We start from the raw sequence: 27,394 nt of genomic DNA on the forward strand, positions 1-27,394 counted from the left end.
TATATATTATTACTTTTCTATAATAAAACATCTATTCACAAAACAGATGAACAGGCCTTGAGATGCCTTAAGAAAGATTAGATAAGTCGTCCCAAATATGTACAAAATGTGTATAGACAGGACTGTCAGTTTGGGGTTACCCTGGAAAGAGATACTGATAAAATGTGTCCCTAAAATCTGAATCACGTTGAAGACTTGACTAAGAATGGCAAGCAAAAATAAGCAAGAACAGCAGTGTGTTTTGTTGAAAATTTGGACTTAAGTGTTCTGCAATTTTCATACTTTGTAAAGTTATCTAGTGGGCCGGAGTGGACCCTAATGTGGGCCGGTTCTGGCCCACTGGCCGTATGTTTGACCCCCCATGATCTATCTAATATTAATAATAACAAGAGGAACAAGGAGAAGAATAATAAATTAGGAAAAAATAGATAATGACTTGGATGGTAATGTTAATGGCTTGTGCCAAATACTCATAAATGTTTTTATTTTATGATTCTATAATTTATTCTTCATTTTTATTGTACATTTTTATATGTTTTCTACGTCTCCAGCCATGTTAATTGTGCTCTCCTGTTTAAATAAAAAATAAAAATAATAATAAACACACTGTAAATAATGTATTATTTTTTATGATAAATAAAAAATGGAGGAAAAATAAAAAAATAAATAGCCTTATACAGGATCTCATTACTGTCAATAATAAACCATATTATCCACATTATGACAGTTGTGCTTAAGCGTTTGATTGACAGACACGAAGACGCTCCAATAGCCAATCAGAGCACGGACATCCCTTCGATTCCACCAATAGGAGCTGTGGGGGCGTGACGTTGCTCCTCTATTTATATCTGGCGGCGGGCCGGTGTCAGTGAGTCATCATCGCCTCTCAGACAGTCTCCAACGCGGTTCAACACGTTTTTTTTCTCTCTAACTGGAAAAAATTAATATTTGGACCCAAGACTTTCTCTCTCACTGCCTGACAGGATTGAGATGTTACATTTTAGGTTCTCCACAGTGCTGAAGGAGTTGTCTCAAGCCACCCTCAAGCGTCCTTTGCCTGTCTGTACTACACAGAAGAAGACGTGGTTGCCGACCCGCCACCACCATCACCACCACTACCACCACCACTGCTTCTTTACCGGCACCACCTCCGCTGTTTCCCCCCAGCTAAAGCTCCTTCATGCCCGCTCCTACTGCATCAAAACCGAGGGTGCTGTGGAGCTGGACGAGCAGCTGAAGAAGGATGGTGACAACGCTGAAACACCCAGTGACAAGTAGGTTTATTTTAAAGCAATAAGCTGCCCTCGGTGTTACGGTTTATCTGGTGACCGCGTTATGTGGTGACTTTAACGTCTGTGTTCTCCTTAAAAAAAGATTTTATAGTACATTTTTAATCTGTTTTTAATATCTAAAGTATCTAATAACCATTTTAATGTAAGTTAAATTATGCCCAGAAGACTCATTCATCTTTAAAATGTGAGAGTCACCAGATAACACGGTCACCAGTTAAACCGTAACACCTACGTCACTAGTTAAACCCGAAACAGGTGTTACGGTTTAACTAGTGACCGTGTTATCCAATGACTCTCGCATTTTAAGATTAACGAGTCTTCTGAACACAATTTAACTTACATTAAATGGTTATTACTATACTTTAGATATTAAAGACAGATTTTTAAAAAATGGTTAAACTATAAAGTCCTCATTCATCTTAAAATGTGAGAGAGTCACCAGATAACACGGTCACCAGTTACACAGTAACACCAGCATCCATGATGTTAACCGGCGTTTATGGCCACAAAACCTGTATTAAAACCGCATTATAAGCACACATTAATTACCAAACTTACCACAATCTTCTCAGAGGAAACCAACCTACTCCTTATATACAAAATAACCTCCTAATTTAAACACAAACTTGTGTTATATGTGATTATAGCTAAACCGCACCGCCCCTATAGCAGCAGCTATCATACACCATGTGTGACCTCCACTTGCCGGCTTTGTGCCAAGTAGCTGAATAAATACACCACCTAGGAATACCAACACGGCAACTTAACCCTGAAGTTAATTAGGATTTTAGTTGGCTTTTCAACAAGGACTTGTATGTAACACTGGGGTTAGTTAAGTGTTATCTTTTTCCTGTGGAGATAACATGCAACGTGGTGGATGTTGAGCTGTGATTAAAAGTGAAAGTAAGACCTGTTGTTATTATTATTGTTACTAGTGATGAGTTGGAGGGTTAAAAACACACACATTCATATTCACATTTAAATAGCAAGCTTATGCATATTTAATAGGGTGAGAAACTCTATATGGCAAAATATAGAGAAATAGCTTTTAAATATAATGAAGTCCAACCCCTAAACTGTGTTAACTATTATTATATTATAGTGGCATAAAACCCAATAAGGATAATTGATTTGTGGGTTTTGCAGTAATGATCAATGCCTGGCTGGAGATGTGACTGTGTGAATTGGTTTGAGTGGTTTCTAGTGTTTTCCATTGTGACCTCCCCACTCTGAGACTGCAGGTCCCAGCTGGAGGGCTGCTCCAGACCATTATCATTATCTACTCTCTAAAAGTAGAGTTTTTGGTCTATATGTGGTTTTAACTGCCTCATATGACTAATAAGTACACTCATAACAAGATAATATGTAAATTACCTTCCTTTAGCCCTGCAGTTTTACTAATAAATTGCTTGCAAGCCATTTTTTTGGCCGTAATTTCCTGCTGTATATATATATATATATTTTTTTTTTTAAATAATCCCCTATATAGCGAAGCTCTGCCACTTAACTGTATGGTCAACGGATATAAAACCTAAAATATCTTGCTATATATGTGGGAATTTCCCTATTATATCATTTTCGTTTCAGTCTTGGCACATGTCTGCCTACTTATCAACATCTACCATGTATAACTACAGAATAACACACACGTTTCTGCACCTCTCAGAGCATATTTTCACTAACTTTTTCCAAATGTGAAACAATAGTGTCTTTGAGCAAAGGTTTTATGTGTTTATACATATTTTCCACTGGCTGGTGAGGGTATTTTTTGGAGAGTTAGTGACTGAAAAGCATGTAAACTCAACTTTTATGATTTTGATAAATGGGAGAAATCTATGTCATTATGACTCTGTATTCAGATTTAAACAGAAATGTTCAATCCAGTTTTGTCTTACTGGCATTTTTAAATGACCCCTTGTTTAATATGACCTTATGGTGCCTGTGATTATAAGTGTTTTAGGAATATAAAACCCCAAAATCATTCACCATTGTTAGATTTAAATGATCCACATCTGCCATTTTACATTTCAAGTAGTCTCCTCTTCTTAGCCAGCTGGCTGCTTGCACACTCACTGCAGTCCATGTGTTTCCCTTTTGAAGTGAGGCAGTTGTTTTATGACTCAGCTCAGTGCAGCTTGAATCACTGAGATATATATCCTGACCTAGAAATGGAAGATACATCACTAAAATATGGGCTTTGGGGGGTCGGATTACGCTGTTCTCGTCAGAGTGAATCCTCTCTGGCTCACTCTCTAATCAACATTTGTTTTCCACTAAAAGATTGTAAAGAGACGTAGTTTCATTAATTTCCACTTAACTGGAGATACATTTCCCTATTTCCCAGGAGGAGATACTAGTATCAATGACGTGATGTAACCCAGTGTCAATTGGTGGAACCAGTATTTGTTTTTAATAATTCTGATTATATACAATAAAATAAATGTTAACTAAAATGTAGAATAAATATAATCCACTTTTGCAACATATCAACACATCTTACATCATTTGTCACAAGTTATTTAGAAAAATGGTTGTTTTTAGGATATATCCTGCTCAATATTGACAAAATGCTTTAAAATTTAAATGTAAAAATACTAGGTAATTATTTGTATATGTCCACTTAACTACACTGTAGGTGAATAAAATATTGAATATTTTTGTGGTTACACCATTTGACATTTTCAGGAGCATTCAGTCTTTCTGGTTAAAAACAAATGGTGCGAATGTCATTTCAAATGACATAAAACCAACAGAAATACAAAATGTACATTTTAACAAACCTGATGCTGCTTTTAAGACAAGATATTTTTGAATTGCTCATCTTGCCAACTTTTATTTGTCACTGACCAGGCAACAAATGCAAGTTTCTTTCTCGGGCTAGCTTGCAGTAGTTGTGATTGATCTAGCAGACATGATATGATCTGATCTGATATAATGCGATCAATTAATGGATTATAGACACACAAACAATTAAAAAACTAACGGTTAAGAAGGGATTATAAAGTTTAAGCAGTTATTTCTAATCCCAACATGGCCTCGAGATGTGTAAAAGACAAACAAACGAGCCTCTGACATGTTTGCTTACAGCTTTGTGGTAGTTTGCAAACAGCTTCAGTTCGTTTTTAGCTGGAAGGATAAACGAGGGACGTGTGTTTCAGTTAAGACCCCCAACTGGAGCTCGGTTCTGGTCGAGGGTTCTTCACATTTAAAGGAGAGTTTTTCCTCACCGCTATCGCCAAGTGCTGTTAATTAAAATATGATCTAGCTCTGCTTTTGTGACTGATTTATTACGACTTGGCTCGTTACCGGAGTGTGAGGAGCAGCATCTGAATATGTTCACATGCTGTCATCTTCTTTGGAAACACATCGGTCCCAGGAGTTTGGTTCATTCCTCGTTAGCACAAAACCAGGTGCTGATCCACGTGACCCGTCAGATTACTGATGATGACTGACAGGATAAACAACGAGAGAGCGATACTCTTATTTGTTCTGTGTGTTGAACAATAACAAGTCTCTGAAATATAATAATAACTTCATTTGTATAGCACCTTTTTAAAACAAATAATAGAGCTTTAAGTGCTTTACAACTAAAGAAATGACATACACCAAGTGCTTCACATTAAAAAGGATGTAAAAGGAGCATAAAACCATGTTAAAGGAAAAATAATATAGTAAAAGTAGCTAAAACAATCTACTTAAATACAACATTTTAAAAGAAGTGCATCAGAAACAAAAGAAAAGTCCTCCCAATGCAGGTTGTTATTAGGATATCACCAGCGTGACATTTCGAGCTCAACACTCTTCTTCAAACTAAAACTAGAAAATCGCCACCTTAAATACACAAAAGGCCATGGTCACCTGACAGTCACATGATGTGCCAGTCCCACTATATACGTTTTCAGGTGTACATATAGGTGCAAACGAAATAATATATAAATAAAAAGTGTGTACCTAAATGCAAAATGGTAGTACTATGAGCCTTATTTGACACAAGAATATTTTAAAAATAGACATAGTTGTAAATAATGTATATGCATATGTAAAAACGATAGAAGTGCATAAGAAATATGCATTTTAGAAGCTGGAATCAGAGAATTTGGCAATTTTCTTCTTTAAAAAATGAGTCAAATCGATTAAACAACTGTGTGAATTAATCATCGCAGCTCCAAGTGAATGAGATTGGAAAGGAAAATGATCTGAGCTGTTGTTTGAGTGTGTTAAGTGGTTTAAAAACAATGAATGGTTACCTTTTTTTTTTTTTCATTGTGTGCTGTTAAGTAAGAGCTTCTTTGGCACCGAGCCACTTAGCCCGAGCAGTTTATTGGACCAGTTACAGCTCCGGCAGGCGGAGAGGTGTGACAGGATTAAAACGGCAGAAACAAACAGACAAATTATTACCTTTGTATTACATGACACAGACAGTGATATCTGCCGGTGGTGTTAAGCTTTAACACAGAGCGCACAATGAAATAAAAGCCTGGTGTGAAGTCACCGGTATGGAGCCTATTTACAGCCTCCAGTCTGCTTTTTAAACCTTTTTAAAGGTGCAGTTCGTATAATTTAGTGGCATCAAGTGGAGCAAACTTAACCAAAATGGAGTATAATATTCCTAAGTGTGTTTTAATTAGTGTAGAATCACCTGAAAAGGATAATTATTGTGTTTTTGTAACCTTAGAATGAGCCTTTAATATTTATCATAGGGAGCAGGTCCTTTTCTATGGAGGTGGCCATGTTTCTACAGTAGCCCAGAACGGACAAACCAAACACTGACTCTACTAGCTTGTTTTTAAGAGTTTTGGGGTCAATGTAGGTTCTCCTACATGCTTGGAAGAGGATGGGAGGGTTATTCATTTGATTGTAATCTACAACCTCACTGCTAAATGCCACCAAATCTTACACACTGTTTCATTTAACATCATTACTTCTCACAACTTTTTAAAAATGGAGATTGCATCACGCTTTTAAATCTGATATACAGTAATCCTGCAAATGTAGTTAAGTACATAAAGATGACCAGACCACTGAAGTATGTAGAACTGCAACACTTAATTAATTAATTGCTTGGCAGATAATTACCTGGCAACTATCTCAGTAATTGAATAATCGTTATAGTCATTTTTTAATGCAAAAATGAGAAAATTCTCCAGATCCAGCTTCTAAAATGTGAATATTTCGAGTTCTTTAGTTGTCTGTGGTAGTTAAACTAAATATCTTTTGGGTTGTTGGGACAAAATAAGACATTTAAGGTTGCATATTAACATTTTTCACCATTTTCTGACATTTTATAGACACAAACAACCAATTGATTACTCAGGAAATAATCAATAATGCAAGTAATCATTAGCTACAACCCTTTATAGTGGATATAGCTCAGTTGCACATTGAAACTGATTATAGAAGCTTAATTAACACATTATTACAACAAAAACTGAGAAGTTATACCTCACACTTTGTTTAATGTCTTTTAGTGTCTTCAACTTGTCAAATGTGAAGATTTAATTACTATTTATTAATATTTATTTAATTAGTAAACTGAATGTAGTTGAGTTTTGGACAAACATGACATCTGAAGACATCACCTGGAAAATATAATAAATATATAAATATAAATATAAATTTATAGACCAAGCTATTAATTAATAATAAAAATAGTTGCAGCCCTCTCTGTATGAATAATAAAACACTTGTCCATTAATATTGGACTTAAATGTCACAGATCACCCAGAGAGACACATTTTCATTTTTAAAACCTTCACCTCGTATCCAGGAAACACTCAGCGAGTGTTGTCCTCACATCAATGATCAGTCATCCAGAGACGAATGGACCGAGCCATCTGTCCACGATGAAGACGAGGACTTAGTCGACTGAGGTGTTTTTAGTCTGTATTCATCACACCTCATCTGTTTGCACGCTTTTAAAAACGGACTCTGATGCATTTTGCTCGTTTAGTTCAGTTCATAAAAATCATTGACAGACTGAGAGCACAGGATAACGTGATGATGTGGTTTATATGATCTCAACCATCTGTAGTCTATATATCTATCAGTCAATCAATGAATCAATCAAACTTGATCTATAGAGCACCTTTCATGCAGATTAATGCAGTTCAATGTGCTTCACAGTTGATTGACAAGCTGATAATAAGAGAACAAGTGGAGACTGAGGACAACATAAAGAAAATGAACAGAAATAATGAAGAAGTAAAAAATAAAAAATTTAGATCAATGCATGCAAGAGAAAAAACAGTGAGAAAAATGTTAGATAAATAAATAAATACAATTTATTTAAAAAAAAAAAAAGGTTTTGGATTTATCATAAAAATCTAAAATAAGAGAAAGTTGATTAAACAAGACAAAAAAAAGATTAAAAAAGACATGAATACAATTGTTAAGAATAAGCGATAGAATGATAATAATGATAAAAAACATAAAATATAATTTAAAAAAATTTAATTAGAATAACATTTTATAACAAAACAAAAAATTTAAAATAAAAAGACTAAAAACATTCTAAATCAAAAGTCAGTCTGAACAGGTAGACACAAGGTTATCTGCAGCTTGTCTACACATAAATGAGAGAATTATATTTTATATATAATTAGTCTAAAAAAACAGCTTATATCTCGTGTTTCACTGCTTCCTGTTGAAACTGGACGATATGTAAATAAAAATCAGATTTGTTCAATGAACTCTTGAGTTGTGTTCCCTGCCGTTTCTCCCTCTGCCTCACTGGGAACTGCGCAATACTTTGTTCTGGTAAGATAAAAATAGATATTGATTTTGTGAGTATGGATGACGCACAAAGTCTTGGAGAGTCCGGTCGTTCACATCACATACTGGGTGAAACGTACGAGTCCAGTGAGTCACATGGAGAAAGCCTGGGAGAAGAGGAAAGAAGATGATAGTAATAATAATAATAACTTTTTATTTATAGAGTACTTAAAAACCTGAGCTACAAAGTGCTTCACAAGGCCGCAAAATACACAAATCATAAAACAACTACTTTAATATTTAAAAACAAACAAATAAAACTTGAATAGACAAACCATATTTAAAGGAGATTAAAAAAAAACTTAAAGAAAATGTTAAACTCAAATAAAACCAGGAAAGGCTCTCCAATAAAAGTATGTTTTTAACCCTTTCCATACTGTTAATATTCTGGCTCATAATTAGTCTCTACAACAATTCACATTCATAAATTCCTTATTAGTCATTAATAAATGTTTGATTAATCTTGGTCAAATTTGAGGTATATTGCGAGCTTTAATCGTCTGAATACTTCCTCATGTTTGCCGTCAGTCGCTGCTCAAAGTGCCTCCATGTGAGCAGAAACTCAAACACACAGTAAAACCCTGTTGGTGGTTAATGAGCTTTTACACAAACATGAATAACTTTTCAGTCCACTTGTGACACACACACAGCAAACACTTTTAACCTTCAGCCCCCAATTCTTAACCCGTACTTACTGACTCATAATTAAGTCTCTGCACCAATTCACATTCATAAATCCCCCCCAATTAGTCATTAATATATGTTTGATTGATCCTTAATAGCTTATTATCACTTCTTTCTGATTATTTCACATAAACCAACCAATCAACTTATTAATTAAAGTTAAAATATAATCAGCAGATTGAACTATATTGAAACTAATCATTAGTGCAGTCCTATATAAATAAAATAAATGAGCTCCATTTCAACCCACTATAACAGTAAAATCTTGCTTTTGCATTAATATATATCTCATATATTATATCTCAGCAATGGTATTATATATAAGAGGTATTAAAAGGTCTTAAAAGTCATTATATTTGTACTTAAAAAATGTGCATTTAGGGAGTTTTTACAGCTCTCGAATGTAAAAATTGGGTCTAATTTGACCCAGAACAGTAATTAAGGGGTAAAAAGGGACTTAACAGATAAAAAGTAGATATCTAACTGTCCTTTTTGTGTTTTTTTTGGTTGTGTATCAGCTCTCAAATGATAAAAAATGGGGTTAAATTTGATGAAGGGTTAAAGATGCTTTTTTTGTGGGTTGTGGATTCACTCCTGAATCCTGCACCTAAAATTTTAATCTGGCCCTCTCTCTCTATGTGATGTGAATCATCCTTACATAACACACACACACAGACACATATAGACCCACCTGAGGACCGGTTTGGGAGTCTGTGGTGCACCTGTTGACTTTCCTTAAGTATGAAAGGGTTGTTTTTTAGTGACAGATGTCAGCTCGGTAACGCTGCCTTTGAATTAGACATGCCTGACAGACAGCATTTCAGTCGGTCTTTGGTGTGTTTGCACATGTTTCCGTGGCGGTTACCTTGGCTATATGTGGAGTGTTTACTCTGTGGAGAGAGGACACAGATGATGTGCCCAAAAAAAGGAAAAAAGAGGAAGATTAAGAGGAGGAGGTGGTGCAGACTGAATCCTAGTATTTCAAATGCTGATGCCACTAATGTGCGGCTACCATCTCAGAGTTAGATCAGGAGCATAAAAAGACTTGTCATCGCCCTGTTTGACCCCCGTGTTACTCAAATTAGCCGTTCCAGAGTTCCTCTAAGGGTCTTTTCACACCTGAACTTTTTAGACTAGTTCAATCGAGCTCTGGTTCCTTTCCTCCCTTTTGGTGTGTTCATTTGGGCAGTAATTACACTCGCATACGGACTAAAACATCCACACCAAGACCCTTTTTTAAGAAGAGTTGGTGTCAATCTGGTCCCAAGCGAACCCTGTAGCAGTTTACTTGTGGTAGGAATACGACCCGACATGACAACTAGGTGTACTCCGCAACTTTGAGCTCCAGTAGTGAGGTGAGGCTTTGCATCGTAGGATTCAGAGAGAGAATTTAAGTATCTAGCAACTAGCTGGAGAATCAATCGAGGTCGGACTTGAACTAGCACAACATAGTACATTACATTCGATAAGTAGAACTCCTTCAGGACCTTCTTCCAGTTTTTACGTCCTTGCTCCCGCCCCAGACACATCTGACCAATGAGTGAACGACTTACATGATTTGTGGTGCTGAACCAAGAAGTAAACGCACCAAATTCACCAAGTTAATGTCCTTAAGGGCCTTGTTGCCGTTGTTGTCCAATCAAATCCCACCGAGTGGGGGAAAAGAAGCAGAGTTCACTTGTGGTGGGAATAGGACCCGACATGAAAACTGGTTGTACTCCGCAAGTTTGAGTTTAACGCCCAGGTGAGCTTTGCATAGTAGGATACAGATGAGTGAATTAAACAGTTTCTTGCATCTAGCTGGAGAATTAATGGAGGTTGAACCTGGACTTGGCCAGCGAACCTCCTTCAGGACCCTTTTCCAGTTTTTTATGTTCTTGCTACCACCTCAGATTCATGTGGTGCTGCTTTGTGGCTCGCTGGGATTTTTCTTTGTGTGAAAAGAAACCAAACCAAGAGGAAAAACCCACCAAATTCACAAACTCATCAACTGATTCAGACTAAAGCAAAATAACTATAGGTTCCCCAAGTTAATGTCCGTAAGGGTCTCCGTGTGGTTGTTGCCCAATCAAATTGCACCGAGGTTGAAAAAGAACCAGACTTTGATTTAACCAGACTTAAAATTACAGGTTTGAAAGCTGGTTTTGGAGTCTGGGGTTCATGGAAATGTGCTTTAACCTTTTTGAAAGTCCTACTTACTGGTTCATTTTCTTAAGAAAAAGGATGTTGTGGTGTGACATTAGACTTTATAAGGGAAGTAGAAATTGGCTGGATTTACGCTTACAAAGATCCAGACGCCGATATCATGAGATCTTTTTTTTCCATTCAACCACAGCAGTGTAAAAAAATCTTGAAAATGTCATTCTGAACATTTTGTCTGGTCATACATACCTGTTGGGTTTTTTTAACATGAGGGTGCCTCATCTGTGTCTGAGCCTGGTTTTCTCCGTGCTGCTGTGTCACGACCAGCGTGTGAACGAGCCACGATGTTGGCTTTATTAATCCGAGAGCCGCAGAGCTGCAGGCCAGCGCTAAGGACGAGAGAATCCCTGGAATTCAGGCCTCATCTAACGGGGGTCCAGACACTCCCGCCAAACCTGCCTGTGAGCTGACACGTAGTAGAGGCAGAGCGCTTTGTGTTGGCATTATCAAAATAAAAGGGATATGCAGTGTGTAGTGAGTGAATGAACCATGTAGAGATATGAATAAATTAATTAACGCAACAGTTTCTTTTTAATTAAACCCTCACTGATGGTGTGTGTCCTGTGATTAAAGAGTGGAGGCACTTTGGGTGAAAGGAGAAGCTGCCATTCCTCCCATTTGTGTGATATTTCTCAAGTGGACCAAACCTTTAAAGCAAGGGTTTCAAACATAAGGCTTGCAAGCCAGAATGGGCCCAACAAGGGGTCCAATTTGGCCCACTGGATAACTCTGCAAAAGCATGAAAATTGCAGAAAAGTAACAACAATTTTTCAATAAAATGCACCGCTGTTCTCACTTATTTTCACAGTCAAGGCTTCTGATCTGCCTTTGAACTTCCAACTTGAGATAATTTACTTGTGATATGATTCAGATGTGAAGGACAAGTTTGCCTCGGTGGGCTCGGACACATTTGATCAGTATCTCTTAGCAGGGTAACCCCAAATTGCCAGTCCTGGCCACATGTTTTAGGGATGATTTATCTCTTTTGTGAACAAGCTTTTTTTTCCTGTGATGATGAATGAACACAGGCAACTGGCAGCTGCTCAGGATTTATCACCTAATATTAATGCACTTGTGAAGGATGAGAGGCGCCAGGTTTCAGGAACAAGTTAAACTGTATATATCTTTGGTTATTATGCAATGGTTTTACTGGTCTGGCCCACTTGAGATCCTCCCTGCTTTTAAAGCGACTCTTATCTTTCTTGAATTTCACACAGCACTTTGAAAAAACTTGAACAGCAACAACCCCTCCTCCCTCCTATGTCCCACCCCCGCACTCCATTCAACTAAAAAAATGTGTGATACGTAGCTGGAAACCTTATTTCAACACAGCAAATCAAATCTTGCATATTTAAATAATGCGACGTTCAATCTTAGGCAGAGTAGAGCTTCAATGATTAATGGAGTGCTTAAAAATTTAATCTGCGACTGTGTTGGTAATCAGTCATTGTATTGAGTCTTTTTTTTTTTTAATGGATGTGAATAATTTCTGGTTTATTGAAGAATGAATGCGTTAATTAGTGGAATAATCTGTTAATTACCTAATTAAGTGGCATTTATGTGGATGATGCCAAAATAATCAAAGCTAATTAATCCAATTTTTGTGCCAGTTCAGAGATGATTATTATCTCCTGATTAAACTTAATAGCACTCATCAGGGAGCGCTGCGAATAGGAAACACTGCATATTGTAATGTATGCATAATGACAACACTTTGATCGCTTAACTGTACAAACAGTTACGCAAACACACCTCTGCAGTTAATGTTTACACTTATATTGCATTATTTCTGTATGTAACGTGATAAGACTGTATCAGCAGCTCCTGATAAGCGCTGTGTTTACTCTGTCAAGACAAGTGGAAATAGGTTATATTGTAAATTGTGCTAAAGTGCAACCCTGCTGTATATCAGCCATAGTCACACTGATACACTATATTTATTTCAGTAACAGCATCTGATATTAGCTTTTTCACTCACCTGCCAAGATGAAAAGAAAAAAACTCCTTTTCCAATGTTTGCTGATTTTTTATTATGTTTTGATTCACTGTTGTTTGTTTTTTATTTGTGTCTCGTAAGGTTTCCTTGAGTGTTTTGAAAGGCTCCTACAAATAAAATGCTATAATAATATGTATAACACTATTGGCAGGACTCCTCACACTGCAAATAAGATCAATTATGACTGTCTATCATGACTTTTTGATCCATGAAGGTTTTATGTGTAAAACTTTCCTCAAGCCGAGAAAAGCAATTTTAAAATCTCTGATGTCATCACAATGTAAAGTCTGTGGGCCGAGCAGGAACTCGTGGGCGGGAAACAATTGCGTATATTCATCGGGCAACACAACCCGGAAGCTAGAAACGTTTTTTGGTGTATGCACCAGCCGAGCAATTCTAATAGGATTGAATGGGCACCATTGTTTTAATCTGGTATCCAGCTCTTATAATACATCTATGCGTCTATCTGCTGTCTCGAGCGCTCCTACATGTAAAAAACCCCCCAAAAAAACAGACTAAAGGAACCAACATGAGTAATTTCCTCCGAGTCATCACACCTGATATTTTATTACATGACTACTTTGGTACAAACACTCAGCTGCCAGTGTTTACGCTCCAAATGGAAAATCTACCCACATTCAGCACGATGCGGGTGTTATTAACCCTGTTGAGTAACATTACAACAAATGTTTATTATTGTCCTACTTTTGGTGCTCTGTATCTCATGCAGTTTACTCCAGTATGGAAAGCAATGACCTAACATAAATAGAGCAATAACCAACATATAATCTGTATTTCTCAGCTTATTTCTGCACCTTTTTTAGTTAAACTGTTGTGTCTATTTTTCCAACCTAGGAGGAGAAATGCAGGCATTCTTCCCAGTCTGGAGGATTTGCTCTTCTACACAGTCGCTGAAGGTCAAGAAAAGATTCCTGCTCATAAATTTCTCACAGTAAGTCCTTTTTATAAAATCCAGCTTGAGGGTTTGTGCTCATTTCCCAGCATTAATACTGCACATCAGAACTACACTAGCATTAAAAGACACTTTGCTCTTGATTCTTTAACAGTTATATGCTTGTTTTTTTATTTTATTTTTTATTATTTTAGGCTCTTAAAGCCACTGGGCTTCGCAGTGGAGATCCACGACTGAAGGAATGTATGGAAACACTCAAGGAAACTTTAAAGAACACGGCAGATGGCGTCACGCTGGACAGGCACCTATTCAAGAAGTGAGCTTCGTCTTGTCTGGTCTTGTCTTGGTGTTTGTTTGTTTTTTTATCTCCATGACATACACCAACACTACAGTGGCCCTTCTTTTCTTTTGAATCACATTTCCCAAGAACCTGAACTCTTTTTTTAAAGCAGCAGTAAACATAGAACTTATTTTTAATTAGAAAATTCTAACTTATACCATATTTAACTCACTAAATTGTTCATAAACACATTAAAAAAATCCATTAGCAAGCATTTAGGAGGCATTTAACCTTTTATTACAATAAACTCCTCCCCTTCTCTTTATTTAATGCAGTAATTATATTAATAGATGTGATGTAAGGTCAGATTTAGGACTATTGGTGGCTTGATATAAATATTTCATTAAGATTCAACTATGTGTCAAAACGCCTCATTTCTTCTACTGTAATTATAATTATCATTATTCAAACACTACATTAAGAATTGTATGTAAGTACAAACAAAACATATTAATGTAATAATGATAAGATAATAAGAAATGTATTCTGTCATAAGAGAAATGAATGATGGTTGCAGTAGTTAGCTAACATGCTTTTGGCACTTTTATATTATACATTAACAAAACACACTAGATTCATTCAATCCTCTAAACATTAAAACAATTGGTTTATGTCAAACTGTGGTCAACCCTGTATGACTGGATGCCAAAATACCCTACGTTGCAGTTTATCTAATAGCTACTAGGAACTTAGACAAAGAGAACTCTGGACTTTAGTCACTCAGAAACCCACAACTTCCTTCCTTTCTTCAAAACACATTCGAGATATCACCTCGTGATTCATGTAGCGGAAGTTCAGCTTTCATTATTTCTTCTACTATTGTGTGTTTTGGTGCCATATTGTAAAAAAAAATATACATACATTGCTCAAATTTAAGTTCCTTTTAAAGGTTAAGTGAGCTCCAATCTGAGTGTTAATACATCACTGATACCTTTACAGCTTCTTCGTTGGTGTTTTTCTACAGTCTGTGGTTTGAAAATGATCATTCATCACTATATGGATTCATGTTGGCTCATACTACGCCGATGAACCAATGAACCAATATGTTACGATGAATCTTCTTCATCAACCGCCTCTTCTTCTTCTTCTTATGATTATTATTATTATTAACATTCACAGAAGTTTGTCAGACATCAGGGTTTTGGAAAACTTGGTTGACAAACTGTTCATTTTTCTCCCTCCTCTTCAGCTGCATGCAGTCACTGTATTTGAAGCATGCTATTTGTGGTTTTATTCATCAGGTGTGTCCAGAGCAACATTGTCCTGCTCACTCAGGCCTTCCGCAAGAAGTTCGTCATCCCAGACTTCCAGTCCTTCTCCTCCCATATTGATGAGCTGTATGAGAATGCCAAAAATCTCTCTGGAGGACAGGTGTGACCTTAGATCCATGACTCTTGTTTTGTTTTGTTCTTTTCTTTTCCAGACCATCATCTTAATTATTTAGCTCATACTCAGACTCATTACCATCAGTCTAGTCTAACAGGCTTCAGTCTGCAGTCTTATCTTGTGAGGCAGCTGGATTCACAAGATGTCAGGCTTCAAGCTACGAATCCTCATAGGACACCAATTGGCGTCCTATGAGGATTCTGTCATGATCTCCTGAATCCAGCTGCCTCTCAGGGTAATACGGTGATAGTCGGTGACAGACAGATGGTTCATCCAATCACCTGCCAAGTGATGTTTTTCCAAAAATGATTCCCAAAGGACGACTTCTCAGATGGTTTCTGTGTCAAAAACCATCTGGTGCGTCAGGTTATCCGCATTCAGCTGGTTTCCTCAATGTACATCAGCCCTATATTTAGTTATCCACAATGGAAGCTAGCACTGCTCCGATCCAAAGGAAAAAAACTCCACCCTCGAACATGTTAAAAGGATTATATGGGTCTTCCTGACAGCTGTAAATTAAATGCTTCTTTCAAATGTTTGTCGAAAAATATGCAGACACTCCAAGTTCATGTGGCTCCAATTGACTCCCATTCAACTTCTCTATAGAAATACAGTCAATCATTTGTTTAAAACTAATTATTATGGTCTCAGTTGCTAAATTCAGACTATAATCTAATAATGTTATTTTTGGAATTTATTACTCTGCTAATAAGATTTGAAGGCTTATCGTAGCTTTGTCAGCCTTGTGAGTGTTGATTGACAGTTTGTTCACCTGCTGCTCTTCCTGACTGCGGGATTAACACCAAATGTGGCGCAAATTTGTGAAGGAATTTTCTGGAGATGGTTAACCCAAAGTAAAGCTTGTCAGATGCCGGGAAGTCTCCCACAGGAACATTTTATTGAAGCTCGATCAAGGAGAACAGAGTCACAGTATAAGTGATAAATTGGGCAATGCCGCTAAATTCTTAACCAAATCCCCTCACCCTTTGCTAAATTCAGACCTTGTAATAAGGTTATTTTTGGAAATTATTACACTGCTAATAAGATTTGAAGACTTATCGTAGCTTTGTCAGCCTTGTGAGCGTTGATTGACAGTTTGTTCACCTGCTTCTCTTCCTGCCTGCGGGATTAGCACCAATAGTGGCGCAAATTTGTGAAGGAATTTGCTGGAGCTGGTTTACCCAGAGTAAAGAACTTGCCAGGAGACCAGGAAGTCTCACACAGAGAGTCTGAGTCTGCTGTCTACTTCAAGACAAGAGTATTTATCCTCAACCTTACTACCTCCAAATAAGGTTATTCTTCACACATCTCTGCCTCTATTATTATGTTATTGAACTGCAAACAAGACACAAGATTCATTACAGTTAACAGAAGTCTATACTCAGTTTACTTTGACTCTTGCTAGAACAACATATCTCCTTCAGAGAAGTCTTATCCAGACAGCTGTACATCACCAGTATTTCCTCCACAAGTCGGACTATTATTGCCATATTTCTGTTTAAGTTTATTGTTACTTGATTACTTGAAACCTGCTTGTTAGCACAATTAGGCTAAAGTAGCTAAGGTTAGCCCAAGTGTGCAGCGCTCAGGTCCTGGCTCCAAATGGAGAAGATGACCTCAACCGTAAGCAGCAGCAGATTCAGGCTTCAAACCGGTTCCAGTGCAAACCAACGGGTTTTACGTCACACCTCGCTACATCTGTCTTTATATACAATCTCAAGCTGTGGTAGTTTCCGCTTGGGTTAGAAGCAGAAAAAGTTCTAAAAGTTCAGTTTCCACATCGACACTAAAGCCCAAACTTGAGTTTCTTTATCTTTCTTCTTCATCTGCCAACGTCTGCGAGGGTCTGCACAGATCGTCCACAGTTTAGCACAGACCAGATTTATGACCAAGCAGACTTTTTTTAACAACTGATTGTGTTGGTCGCTACATTCTGCTTCTTCCTGTAAAGCACTTAGAGATAGAGAGATAGATAAAGATATATTACAACATGTCTGATCAACCTTGAAAACAGGAGACTCGTGTTTTTAGGCTCTGCTATGTAGAGTGTTTTCAAGGACTATGTGACTCCAGCTATGTGTGGGCTAAAAGCTAAATCAAAGAGAAGAAGAGCCCAGTGTGAACATACTGTGTTGTCAACAGATATTCCTTGAAATGTGGGAAATGACGAGCTGTAATAGAAACAGATAAGGCGAACAAGTAGACAAAACTCTTCGTCTTAAAATGGCTCCTTTCTTGGAATGAGAATCTGAGGGTGGAATTTTTTTCCTTTGTGATTGTCAGATGAGGGTTTGACCTCTTTCAGTCGCGTTGTTCTGTCAGTGGTGTTATCTTTCCATTGAAAAATGAACCTCGGCAGACGTCAGCGGTGTAACGTGACCCTTTTTCAGCTCTGTGCTTCTCTTTCAGGTTGCAGACTACATTCCTCAGCTTGCCAAATTCAACCCCGACCTGTGGGCTGTCTCTCTCTGCACGGTTGATGGACAGAGGTGAGGAGGAGTTATGAACAGGGCTGAGTATTAAAGAGATACTGGGCTTTATTTGAGCACCTTATTTGTGATGTTTAATGTTTCTCAGTTATGTTTATATTATATACATTCCTGTCTTCCTCACGGAGTCCCACAGTGGTTTCAGTGAGGAATGCTAACAAGCCAGTTATTTATTAAACCTCCTTGTCAAGAATCAGAAATGATATTTAACAGTGTAGGTAAACCATAACATTTCATACTGTTTAAAACAATCCCTCTTGTAAAGTGGGCTCAAAGGATAAGGCTGGCGATTTCCTACATTTTTCTTACTGTCAGCAAATCTCATGTGCAGAGCCAAACCAACAATGAGCTCATCATTCTTACAAATACTGTGTGCGTATGTGTGTGTCTATCTACAGCCTGTGTAGCCGCCCTTGGCATTAAAATTCACAGCAGAGAGTCTCCGATGGGTGCAATGTTTTGTTTTTCTAGCATCTGGTATGTAGGTCAGAGCAGGTGAACCCAAGTGTAGAAACACTCAAAAGTGACGAGGCAGAGAGATGATAGAAACATGTATTTATAATGAGGGCTGGGGGAAGGGAATACAGGCCTGGGGAAGCTCGGGTAGGTAGCTGGGAACATGGGATCACATTTTTAACCTCTAACCACTAAAGTTATTTGAGTAATTAACACTGTAGTACAAAGTTATTGGTTGTTATATGAAGGACAACCGGCTACTAAAGCTCTGTAAACAGAACCGTGTTCCCTTTACAAGGAACTACTCTCCACAGACTGAAAACGTGCTCGCTGTCATTCGTCTTTGGAGCCGTTTCTAAACAAACTAATGTGACCAAAGTCTTTTTATGGCCCGCTGGCACCGTCTCTGGAGCCCTGAAGTGCCTACCGCCGTCTGAGAACTTGATCTCCACCCAAGAATTTTACTCCCAAAATAAAAAAGTAAACAAAATAATACACAAATGCCCGATGGAAAGACTGAAACAGCCAAGCTGGACACTCAGCTACTTATCTGTGGAAGCTGTTTTTAGATGCAGAGTAAGGACAAGACACCGGACACCCAGACATCAATACTTACGTGTCAACTGCTGCCGATAACAATATTCACAAAAATCCCAATAAATCCGATTAACTATTTATACCCAATTATCCGGGATGAGCACCCAACATTTGTCTCGTCCCAGAGTAAAAACAACTGGTGAAAAAAACATGTCGCCCAGTGCAGTGTAGTGCTTTGGCTCATTAAAGAGTTTTTAATAGTTTTTCGACAACAATTGAGCTCTACAGCACAGAGGAGTAAGATATATCAGGCTTTGGATATACGCACAATACTTTTAAGTAGCTAACTTCATTGTAGGTTTAGATTCAAACATGAGATTTGTTGACAGTATGATGATTAACGAAGATGAAACTTACTTCTCTGAGTCCTGAGGATGGACTAAGTAAAAGGAACACCTGTATAATGAAATGCAATTTAATTAACACTAAAAATGTTCAATATATGTTTTAAAAGAAGCATAAATTCAGCCTCATCGCTTTATTTATTGCAGGTCTTTGCATCATTTTCATGTACAGGTGTTAGTTTTACTGCATTAACATCCTTATAATTCCCAGAAAAGACCAAAGTAGTGCAGGGGGACAGTCCTGAATGTGTGTTGTTATGATATCGGCAGCTGTTGTGATCGTCTTGCTCTCTGATAAGCATTTGTAAAATTCCACAAGTTTGTACGTTTGTTATGTTTGTGTAACGGCGGAAGTCGTAAAGATAACGTGGTGCTAAACGGATCATGCTGTTCTGTTATCATGCTGCAACTCTCTCCTGCCTACTGTGTCACTTAGCTTTATGGTTTTTACTGGAAAACTCACCTTATTATCACATGAGTTGGCAATAATAATCTAAAACCTTTACATACTGTTCATGTTCTACAACCCCACAGTATGACCTGGTCTAAGAATCTCCTCATAAAAAGTGTCTATGCTAAATGTTGAACCACAGATGTGTTTATAAAGCATCAATAGTTGATCTGACTGTTCATAAATGTGATTAAACCTTGATTCATGTTTCAGAGAGCAGAGAGAGTGTATTTTTTAGGTTTTACACCACTAAACAGCTACTATCACACAACAGCATGTCCTATTTTACCTAAGACATGAAAATATAACATAGCAATAATGATTGAAATGTATTTTATATTGAAACTGAAAATGACAAGAACTTTATTGAACTGTGGGGTTTATTGTATAACCATTAGAGCCATCAGTCTTCACTGCTACATCATAAAAAGAAATCCTCATAACTACTATCTTATTAAAACTATTAACTATTCATTTCACTAAAACACATGTTAATAGATACTGGAACAGCCTCAATGGGCAAAAAATTGTAGTATAACATCAAATTTCAGAGTATAAGACATTTGGGGTGTTTTTACTGCTGCCCCCCCCCCCCCCCCCCCCCTTAAGATAACCGTTATCTTTTGTCTTCTGCAGACACACAGTGGGAGACACCAAGGTCCCCTTCTGTCTGCAGTCCTGTGTCAAACCGCTGAAGTACGCCGTCGCCATTCACGACCACAGCACAGAGTACGTGCACAGTTTCATTGGGAAGGAACCCAGTGGACTACGGTTTAATAAGCTCTTCCTGAATGAAGAGGGTGAGCCTTCTTTTCTTTTTTTCTCATCTCTTAATGATAATTGATTATTCTTGTGTCCTGTGTGAGCGTCTGGAGAGCTTATCAGTCTCCACACATTGTTATTCGACCCAGCTGAGACCTGATGCAAGTTTGATAATGGAGAGTGATCTTAGTGAGAGGGGTTTAGGAAGTTAATGTTTCCTCCTTTTTGCATTGTTTGTATTCATATCATTAAGCAGAAAGTGGCACTGAATCCATAGTGTGGAAACTACGAGTGATGACCTACATTTAACGCTTCAATGTTGTTGTTGTTTGTTGTCGTTGTTTTCTATGTGCATAACAAACACTAAACATAATAATTGGCTATATATATAATGCGCATATAATAATAATAATACAGTGAAAATATACACATTTCCTTTATAAATGCATGGTTACATATTCCCAAAGTGCCAAGGTTCTTATACAAAACATAATCCATTATAATAATTCATATATACAATAATATTTATGCCAGTTTTATGAAAGAGAAATATTTTGCGTGCTGCTTTTATAGGTTTAGTTTTTTTTCCCTAACACATTTTTGGCATTTTTCCCCCCATGAATCTATAGACTGATTTGGCTCCTCCGTTCCCTCATAACCCTGAAAGTTAGTCATTGATACTCACCTTCTATCGAGCCTAAAGCCCCTCTCCAACCTGTGTTACTTCCTGTTTAACGGTTAACGTTTTTACTCAAACAAAGAATGGGGGGGTGTAGGGTTAATAGTCTAACGTAATTTGTTACCATGGCAACAAGATTACTGTTCTAGCCCACTGGCAATGCGTGCATCATAACAGTGATATTATAGCCTAACCTGTCCACTTAACACAGTAAGAGGGATTGGACCCCTGATACTGGTTTATTGGGATGATTGTCCGCTCACTGGGCTCCAGTCAGAGAACACAGAGTCATATTACAGGATAATAGTTTTACACGAAGTACAACGGTGCAGTTTAGTGGCGCTTATCTGTACAGTTTCTGAGATAAAGAACAAACACATACATAATCTCAAGTGAGTTGTTACTGATAAGCAGCATTAACTTCAAACATTTAAAGACTTTAAAATCTAAAGTCTTCTCTGGATGAAAACTTGTGATGATAACACACACGGCTAACTTTATGACATGCTGATTACCATAAAATAATAAACACACACTTCACAGAGACAATATATATACAGTCATGAATACACAGAGAACTGCACTATCATGCAACATGAACCTTTATAATGTAATATTACAATTTATATCATCTGTGACTTCTGCACCGGGTAAGATGACAGAAGCGGTAGAACAGGAAACAGAAACGGTAGCTTCAAAATAAGAGACTCTGAACATGAAGAATTCACAACATACAGTATCAGATATATAGACTAAGATACAAGTCAGTGACAGAGATATGTGAAATCAGACCTTCTTTATTCCTGAGCAGTGACATCTTTCTTTATTTTAAGGTCATATCCATACATTTTCCTGCATAGTTGTCAGGCTCGATTGTACAAGGGTGCAGAAGCATGCGCTGCACCCTCAGTTAAATATTTTTACACCCTCAGTTGAAATTTGAATAATGAATGCCAAATGCAGAGACGCACAACAATTCGTGGACGTCTCCGTGCTCACCTGCTATTTTGGGTTCACGTATGTGCAGCGGAGCGACGTGCTAAAGCGCTGACTGAAGGTGAATATAGATCAGCGGGTGTGGCGATAAATACTTTCTCAGCCACTCATTTCGCTGCTGTCATAGGTCTGAAACAGCTCAGCCAATCACAGTTAAATGTGATAACGAAGGCTAATGGAAAGCTTGAAAATGTCTGAATCAAGGGTGACAAACATACGGCCCGTGGCCCAGAAACGGCACCACCAAGAGGTCCAATCCGACCCACTGAATAACTAATAACTGAGCTGCTATTCTTGCTTATTTTCACTCAACATTCACAGTCAAGGCTTCTGATCTTCTGGTGAGCAACCAACTTGAAGCTATATATTATTTATAGGTTATTATGCAATGGTTTAACTGGTCCGGCCCACTTGAGGTACAATTGGGCGATATGTGGCATGAGTTTGACACCCTTAGTCTGGATGGTTCAGAGAGTCACGACATGAACACACATCACTTCAAATCTGCAGCCAAACACATACAGTCATTTTTTCATCTGTTAGTTACTATAATACTGATAGAAATAAAAATAAATGCATAATAAATACATTTCAGCAATAGTTATACCAATAATTATCCTTGTACATAGTCACATAGTTTAGTTATTAATGTTACACAACAGCATTTGCACTGCAACGTGTCCACAGGATTAAATATGAGACCTAAAAAAAGAAGGGTGGAAAAATAAGCTGATGAGCTGCCAACCTGACATCTACTTTATATATTAAAAAATACTAGTCTATGTGTAGAGGTGTGTGTGGTTATACTGTAACAGCAGATTTAACAACATATCAGTCCTGCTGCCTTTTAGATGCTGCAGGGACTAAAAGAACTGAATGTTTTCATACAGTACAAACAGCTGTAGATACTGTAAGAATCCGCCTCATTCATTTATAGATCAATGAATAATTTACCCATTTTCCTGCTTTGTCTACATTAAATGTTATTTTCTGTGGTGATTTTGGTCGGAGAATAAATGATTCATATTTTTAGCATGAATCTGTGGTTGCAGCATATCTGCAGCAAGTATTTATTCTGAATGTAGTATTTATGTGACACAAAAACAGGGATTTTATAAGGATAATAGCAGCAGTAGCTTGAGTTTCTGAACTTTGAGCTCACTTTTCAGTGCAGTTATTTGTTAAAGAATATTTTGGTGCGGTTAGTAAACATGGTCAGGAAATGACTCGGAAAAATGTGAAGTATCTTAAAAATGCCAAAATACCCTGGAGAGAGTTTATAAGTGTCAGAGCTGCCAACTGAATGAGTCACACGCTCAGAGGAAAGGGTTGTGGAGAAAGTGTGTGTGAGAAAATGCTTGTGTTTTGGTTTTCTAGTAAATACAAAAAAATCAATCTGCAGAAGTATGTGTGTATATTTATTTTAAGGGACATTTTAATATGAAAGTAAATCTCATAGATGGAGGAAATGCCGTTAATCCCAGGCCGATACTTAAAGCAGAGCCATGTTGTTGTCATATCCTCTGTTGGAGTTTTGTCTTTCCTCTGACCGGGCGGCCCTGTGACATTCCTGTCGTTGTGTAAGGAGATCACGCTCTAAGTGAAGTAATGTGGGTGACGTAAGAGCTAACTCTTTTTTAGAGATCTGGGGGAGGAAGGGAGGAAGGCTTCCTCTCATCCCTTCCCTTCCTCTCACACATAGAGCGTCTCTCTGTAACTAAAAGGAAGAGGAAGAGAGCTCAACTCAGAGGAAGCTATGGGAAAAATGGAAGTTAGTTTGTTAACTCATGTGACATCGCCGGGGGACAAATGACTAACATGAATACCAACTTTATACTGAGAATAATTCAGTTTATATTAGACACAGTCAACCATCCACCCTCACATGGCTGTAAAACTGGAATCATTTATTAAAACCAGACATTTTTATGCCACCTAGAGATGGTTTAGATTTTTTAAAGCTCAATTTAGTTCAGACAACATGGCACAAATATATATTTTTTTCTTTTTCTATGAATTTAAAATGACTAAAATTTACTGCAACAATTTAAATCTGTACTGTACATGTAGTTTTTGATTTACTTTAACTAATTGCTGTATTAATTATTTATTATTATTATGTTATATCACTGCCTGACACACTTAATCACGTATGTAATTACTTATACATCTATATATATCGGCTGATAATCTTATATATACAGAATATCTATATAAAATGCACATTTTTCTTTTTAAAGATTTAATTTTGGGCATTTTTTGCCTTTATTTGAAAGTACAGAGAGACGGGAATGACCTGCAGCAAAGGTCATTTGCCCGGAGTCGAACCAGGGACGCTGCGTTCATGTGGCTGGTAACCACTCGGCTACCAAAACAACGTGTAAAGAAAAATTTAAAAGTTCCTGTCGAGCAGGATTTTAAAAGTGAAATACGTGAACATCCTGCTTCTGTTTTCTGTCTGTTTATCTGCAGTATCTTGACTCTGTGTGTGTGTTTGTGCTCTGTATTTATATTTGATATGATTTTAACTCATTGTTTGATTCGTTTATAGACTGAGCTCTCACACTTCAAAGATACGTGGCTCAACATTTACACTTTGCTCCTGTCGTTGTTCTGCAGATAAGCCTCACAACCCCATGGTGAACGCCGGCGCTATTGTTTGTACTTCACTGATAAAGGTAAAAGCAGTCACACAGTCTTTTCTTTCTTTCTTTCTTTTTTCTTTTTTTCTTTTAAAGTGTGTGTCATTTTCTACTCTAAATAGAACGTTTCCTTTATATGGTGGTGGGTATCACTTGACCTGCTTTATTTATCAAGTAGATAAGAACATAAATATTGATACCAGATAAGATTTGATTGTTTTAATAAGAGCCTAATTAACATATTGTTCTTTAAACAATAATGAAACCCACTCAAGACTCACAATAATGCAATATTTGACTGAATTTACACCCTTATCCACACGTCTATTTTTACCAAAACTCTGTATTTTACATATTTTGTGTTGTTGTTGTCACATATTCAACAGAGTCTAGTGTGCCGCCCTCAGATATATTCACGACTCTTGACTCAGCTTGAAGAGTTTCTAGGTCACTACCTCAGTCCGCTGCCATGTGTCTTGTCTTGTTGTGGTGATTTTAAGATTTGTGCTAATCCTTCCTGAGGGGAACTTAGCGGCCGTCGCCACCGCAGCAGCAGCAGCAGCAGCCGCAGCAGCAGCTCACACGCCGTTATCGTCCGCCGCCGAAAATAACCCGGACGAGGAGCTAGTCAAACGCAGGTGCAGGTGAAGATGAGGAGAGATAGGTCGGATAATGATGCCAACATCTTGAGTTTGATGTCAGTTTGAACAGATAGTCACAGAAACTAATCGAGCCCGAATGAGCCACCGCCGGTAATGCTCCTCTCAGGTTCAGCCGTAATAAAAGGAAACATTAGATTAGCTTAAATAGCAGCTTTCACATTGGCAGTGCTCCCATTTATTTATTTATTTTTTTAACTTTACAGCTTTAAAGCTTTACACCTATTAATAATCACTAACATATTTAAGTTGTAAGTATTTAAACTCTCCCAGAGTCTCTTTAGATTATTAGTGAAGGAAGTGAATTATTAACATTTACACATGAGCTCTATTGCTTCATACAGGTTTAACCCTTTACATACTGTTCATATCCTGACTCATAACTAGTCTCTACACTAATTCACATTCATAAATTCCCCCGTCAGTCATTAATAAATGTTTGATTAATCCTTAATGAAGCTGTCAGAGAGCAAAAGAGAGTTTATTGTATTTATTTATGGGGAAAACAATCATTCATAATCACTATTTTATAGAAACATAAAGAATGCAACATGTTTGAATAGTGATTTTTGGATTTATTTAAATAAACACATGTTAAATTTGTACATTTGCATATATAAAAATGTGTATCAGTTGCACAAACATTTAAAAAAGATGCATTTTATTTCCATTTGTGTAAACTGTGTGTCACAATAGGAAAAGTCTGGCTAAAATAAATGTGTATAAGGTGTTTTTACAGCTCTTCAATGTAAAAATAGGTCAAATTTGACCCTGAACAGAATGTAAGGGTTAAGACTGTATTGTAGATTTCTTTTTTAGATTACAGAGTTTTGACACATTTTCTAGTAATCTCCACACACTTTCTCCCTCAACTTCAGAGACTGGTATTTGACCTTTTCAGTTATGTCAAACTATTGCCCCAAGCACTTTAGACTTTGACTAATGATGTGCTTGATCTTTGCTGCTTTCTCCCTGATGTTGTAAGACACACTGTGCTCTAAAAGCTATTAAAAAAAGCTCGGAGCTGTGATTTTAATATTATCATTATTATAGTGTTTATTTGACTTTGAGAAGAAGAAATCTAGACAGGGAATGTAATTAAAGTCTTTACACAGTAATTAAACTGACTGACGTTTACATGCACATTAATATTCCACTATTATTCCAAATATGACAATATTCCCAATTTAATACGGGTCATTTTCCAGTTAAAACATGTAAAATGTGCTGATATTATTCAGGTTTTAAGAGCATTATTTGGACATATAAACGGCATATTTGGGGTCAGTTTGCCTTTTCTCTGTTTACGTAACTAACCAGCCAACAAGGTTTGCGAGGCTGAGATAGAGACAAGCATGGCGCGATGGTTGTGTAACAACGACCCTGCGCAGGAACACAGGACACATGCTGGAAAGCAGGAAGTCAGACAGAGGAGAGGAATGAGAGCAGAGTGGAGAGCTGTTCAGGGCGGGCTGGAAAAAAAAAACAGACCGCACCTTCTTCAGGATGATGAAGACAGAGGGGATTGGTTATTATTGTCCTGACATGCAGCCACAGACTGATGGTGAGGACTCAGCAGTGTAGGAAACATCATAAGACAACCTGAGTTACCTGGATGTGCCTGTAACTAAACATTTATAATATCAGTCATATGAAAATCACTTAAATATCAGGCAGCAGCTCATTACACAAAAGACAAGGCAAGTTTATTTGTATGCACATTTCAACAATAAGG

At 37.4% G+C, this 27,394-nt stretch overlaps 1 protein-coding gene across 4 annotated transcripts in view; it reads left to right on the forward strand.

The window, feature by feature from the left end:
- The first annotated feature begins 886 nt into the window (after window positions 1-886).
- Window positions 887-27,394, forward strand: part of glsb (glutaminase b) — a 57,956-nt gene continuing 31,448 nt past the window's right edge. For all 4 annotated transcript variants that reach the window (XR_009927040.1, XM_062431426.1, XM_062431428.1 and 1 more), the window contains exons 1-7: window positions 887-1,274; window positions 13,801-13,897; window positions 14,053-14,174; window positions 15,440-15,569; window positions 17,994-18,073; window positions 20,558-20,721; window positions 24,978-25,036. Coding sequence is in view for 3 of the 4 variants with exons in the window: in XM_062431426.1 (XP_062287410.1) it covers window positions 991-1,274; window positions 13,801-13,897; window positions 14,053-14,174; window positions 15,440-15,569; window positions 17,994-18,073; window positions 20,558-20,721; window positions 24,978-25,036 (936 nt within the window). In the remaining variant the exon portion in view is untranslated. The remainder of the gene's footprint in view (window positions 1,275-13,800; window positions 13,898-14,052; window positions 14,175-15,439; window positions 15,570-17,993; window positions 18,074-20,557; window positions 20,722-24,977; window positions 25,037-27,394) is intronic.

Source organism: Scomber scombrus, chromosome 13 (genome assembly GCF_963691925.1).
Source record: "Scomber scombrus chromosome 13, fScoSco1.1, whole genome shotgun sequence".
NCBI lineage: Eukaryota > Metazoa > Chordata > Actinopteri > Scombriformes > Scombridae > Scomber > Scomber scombrus.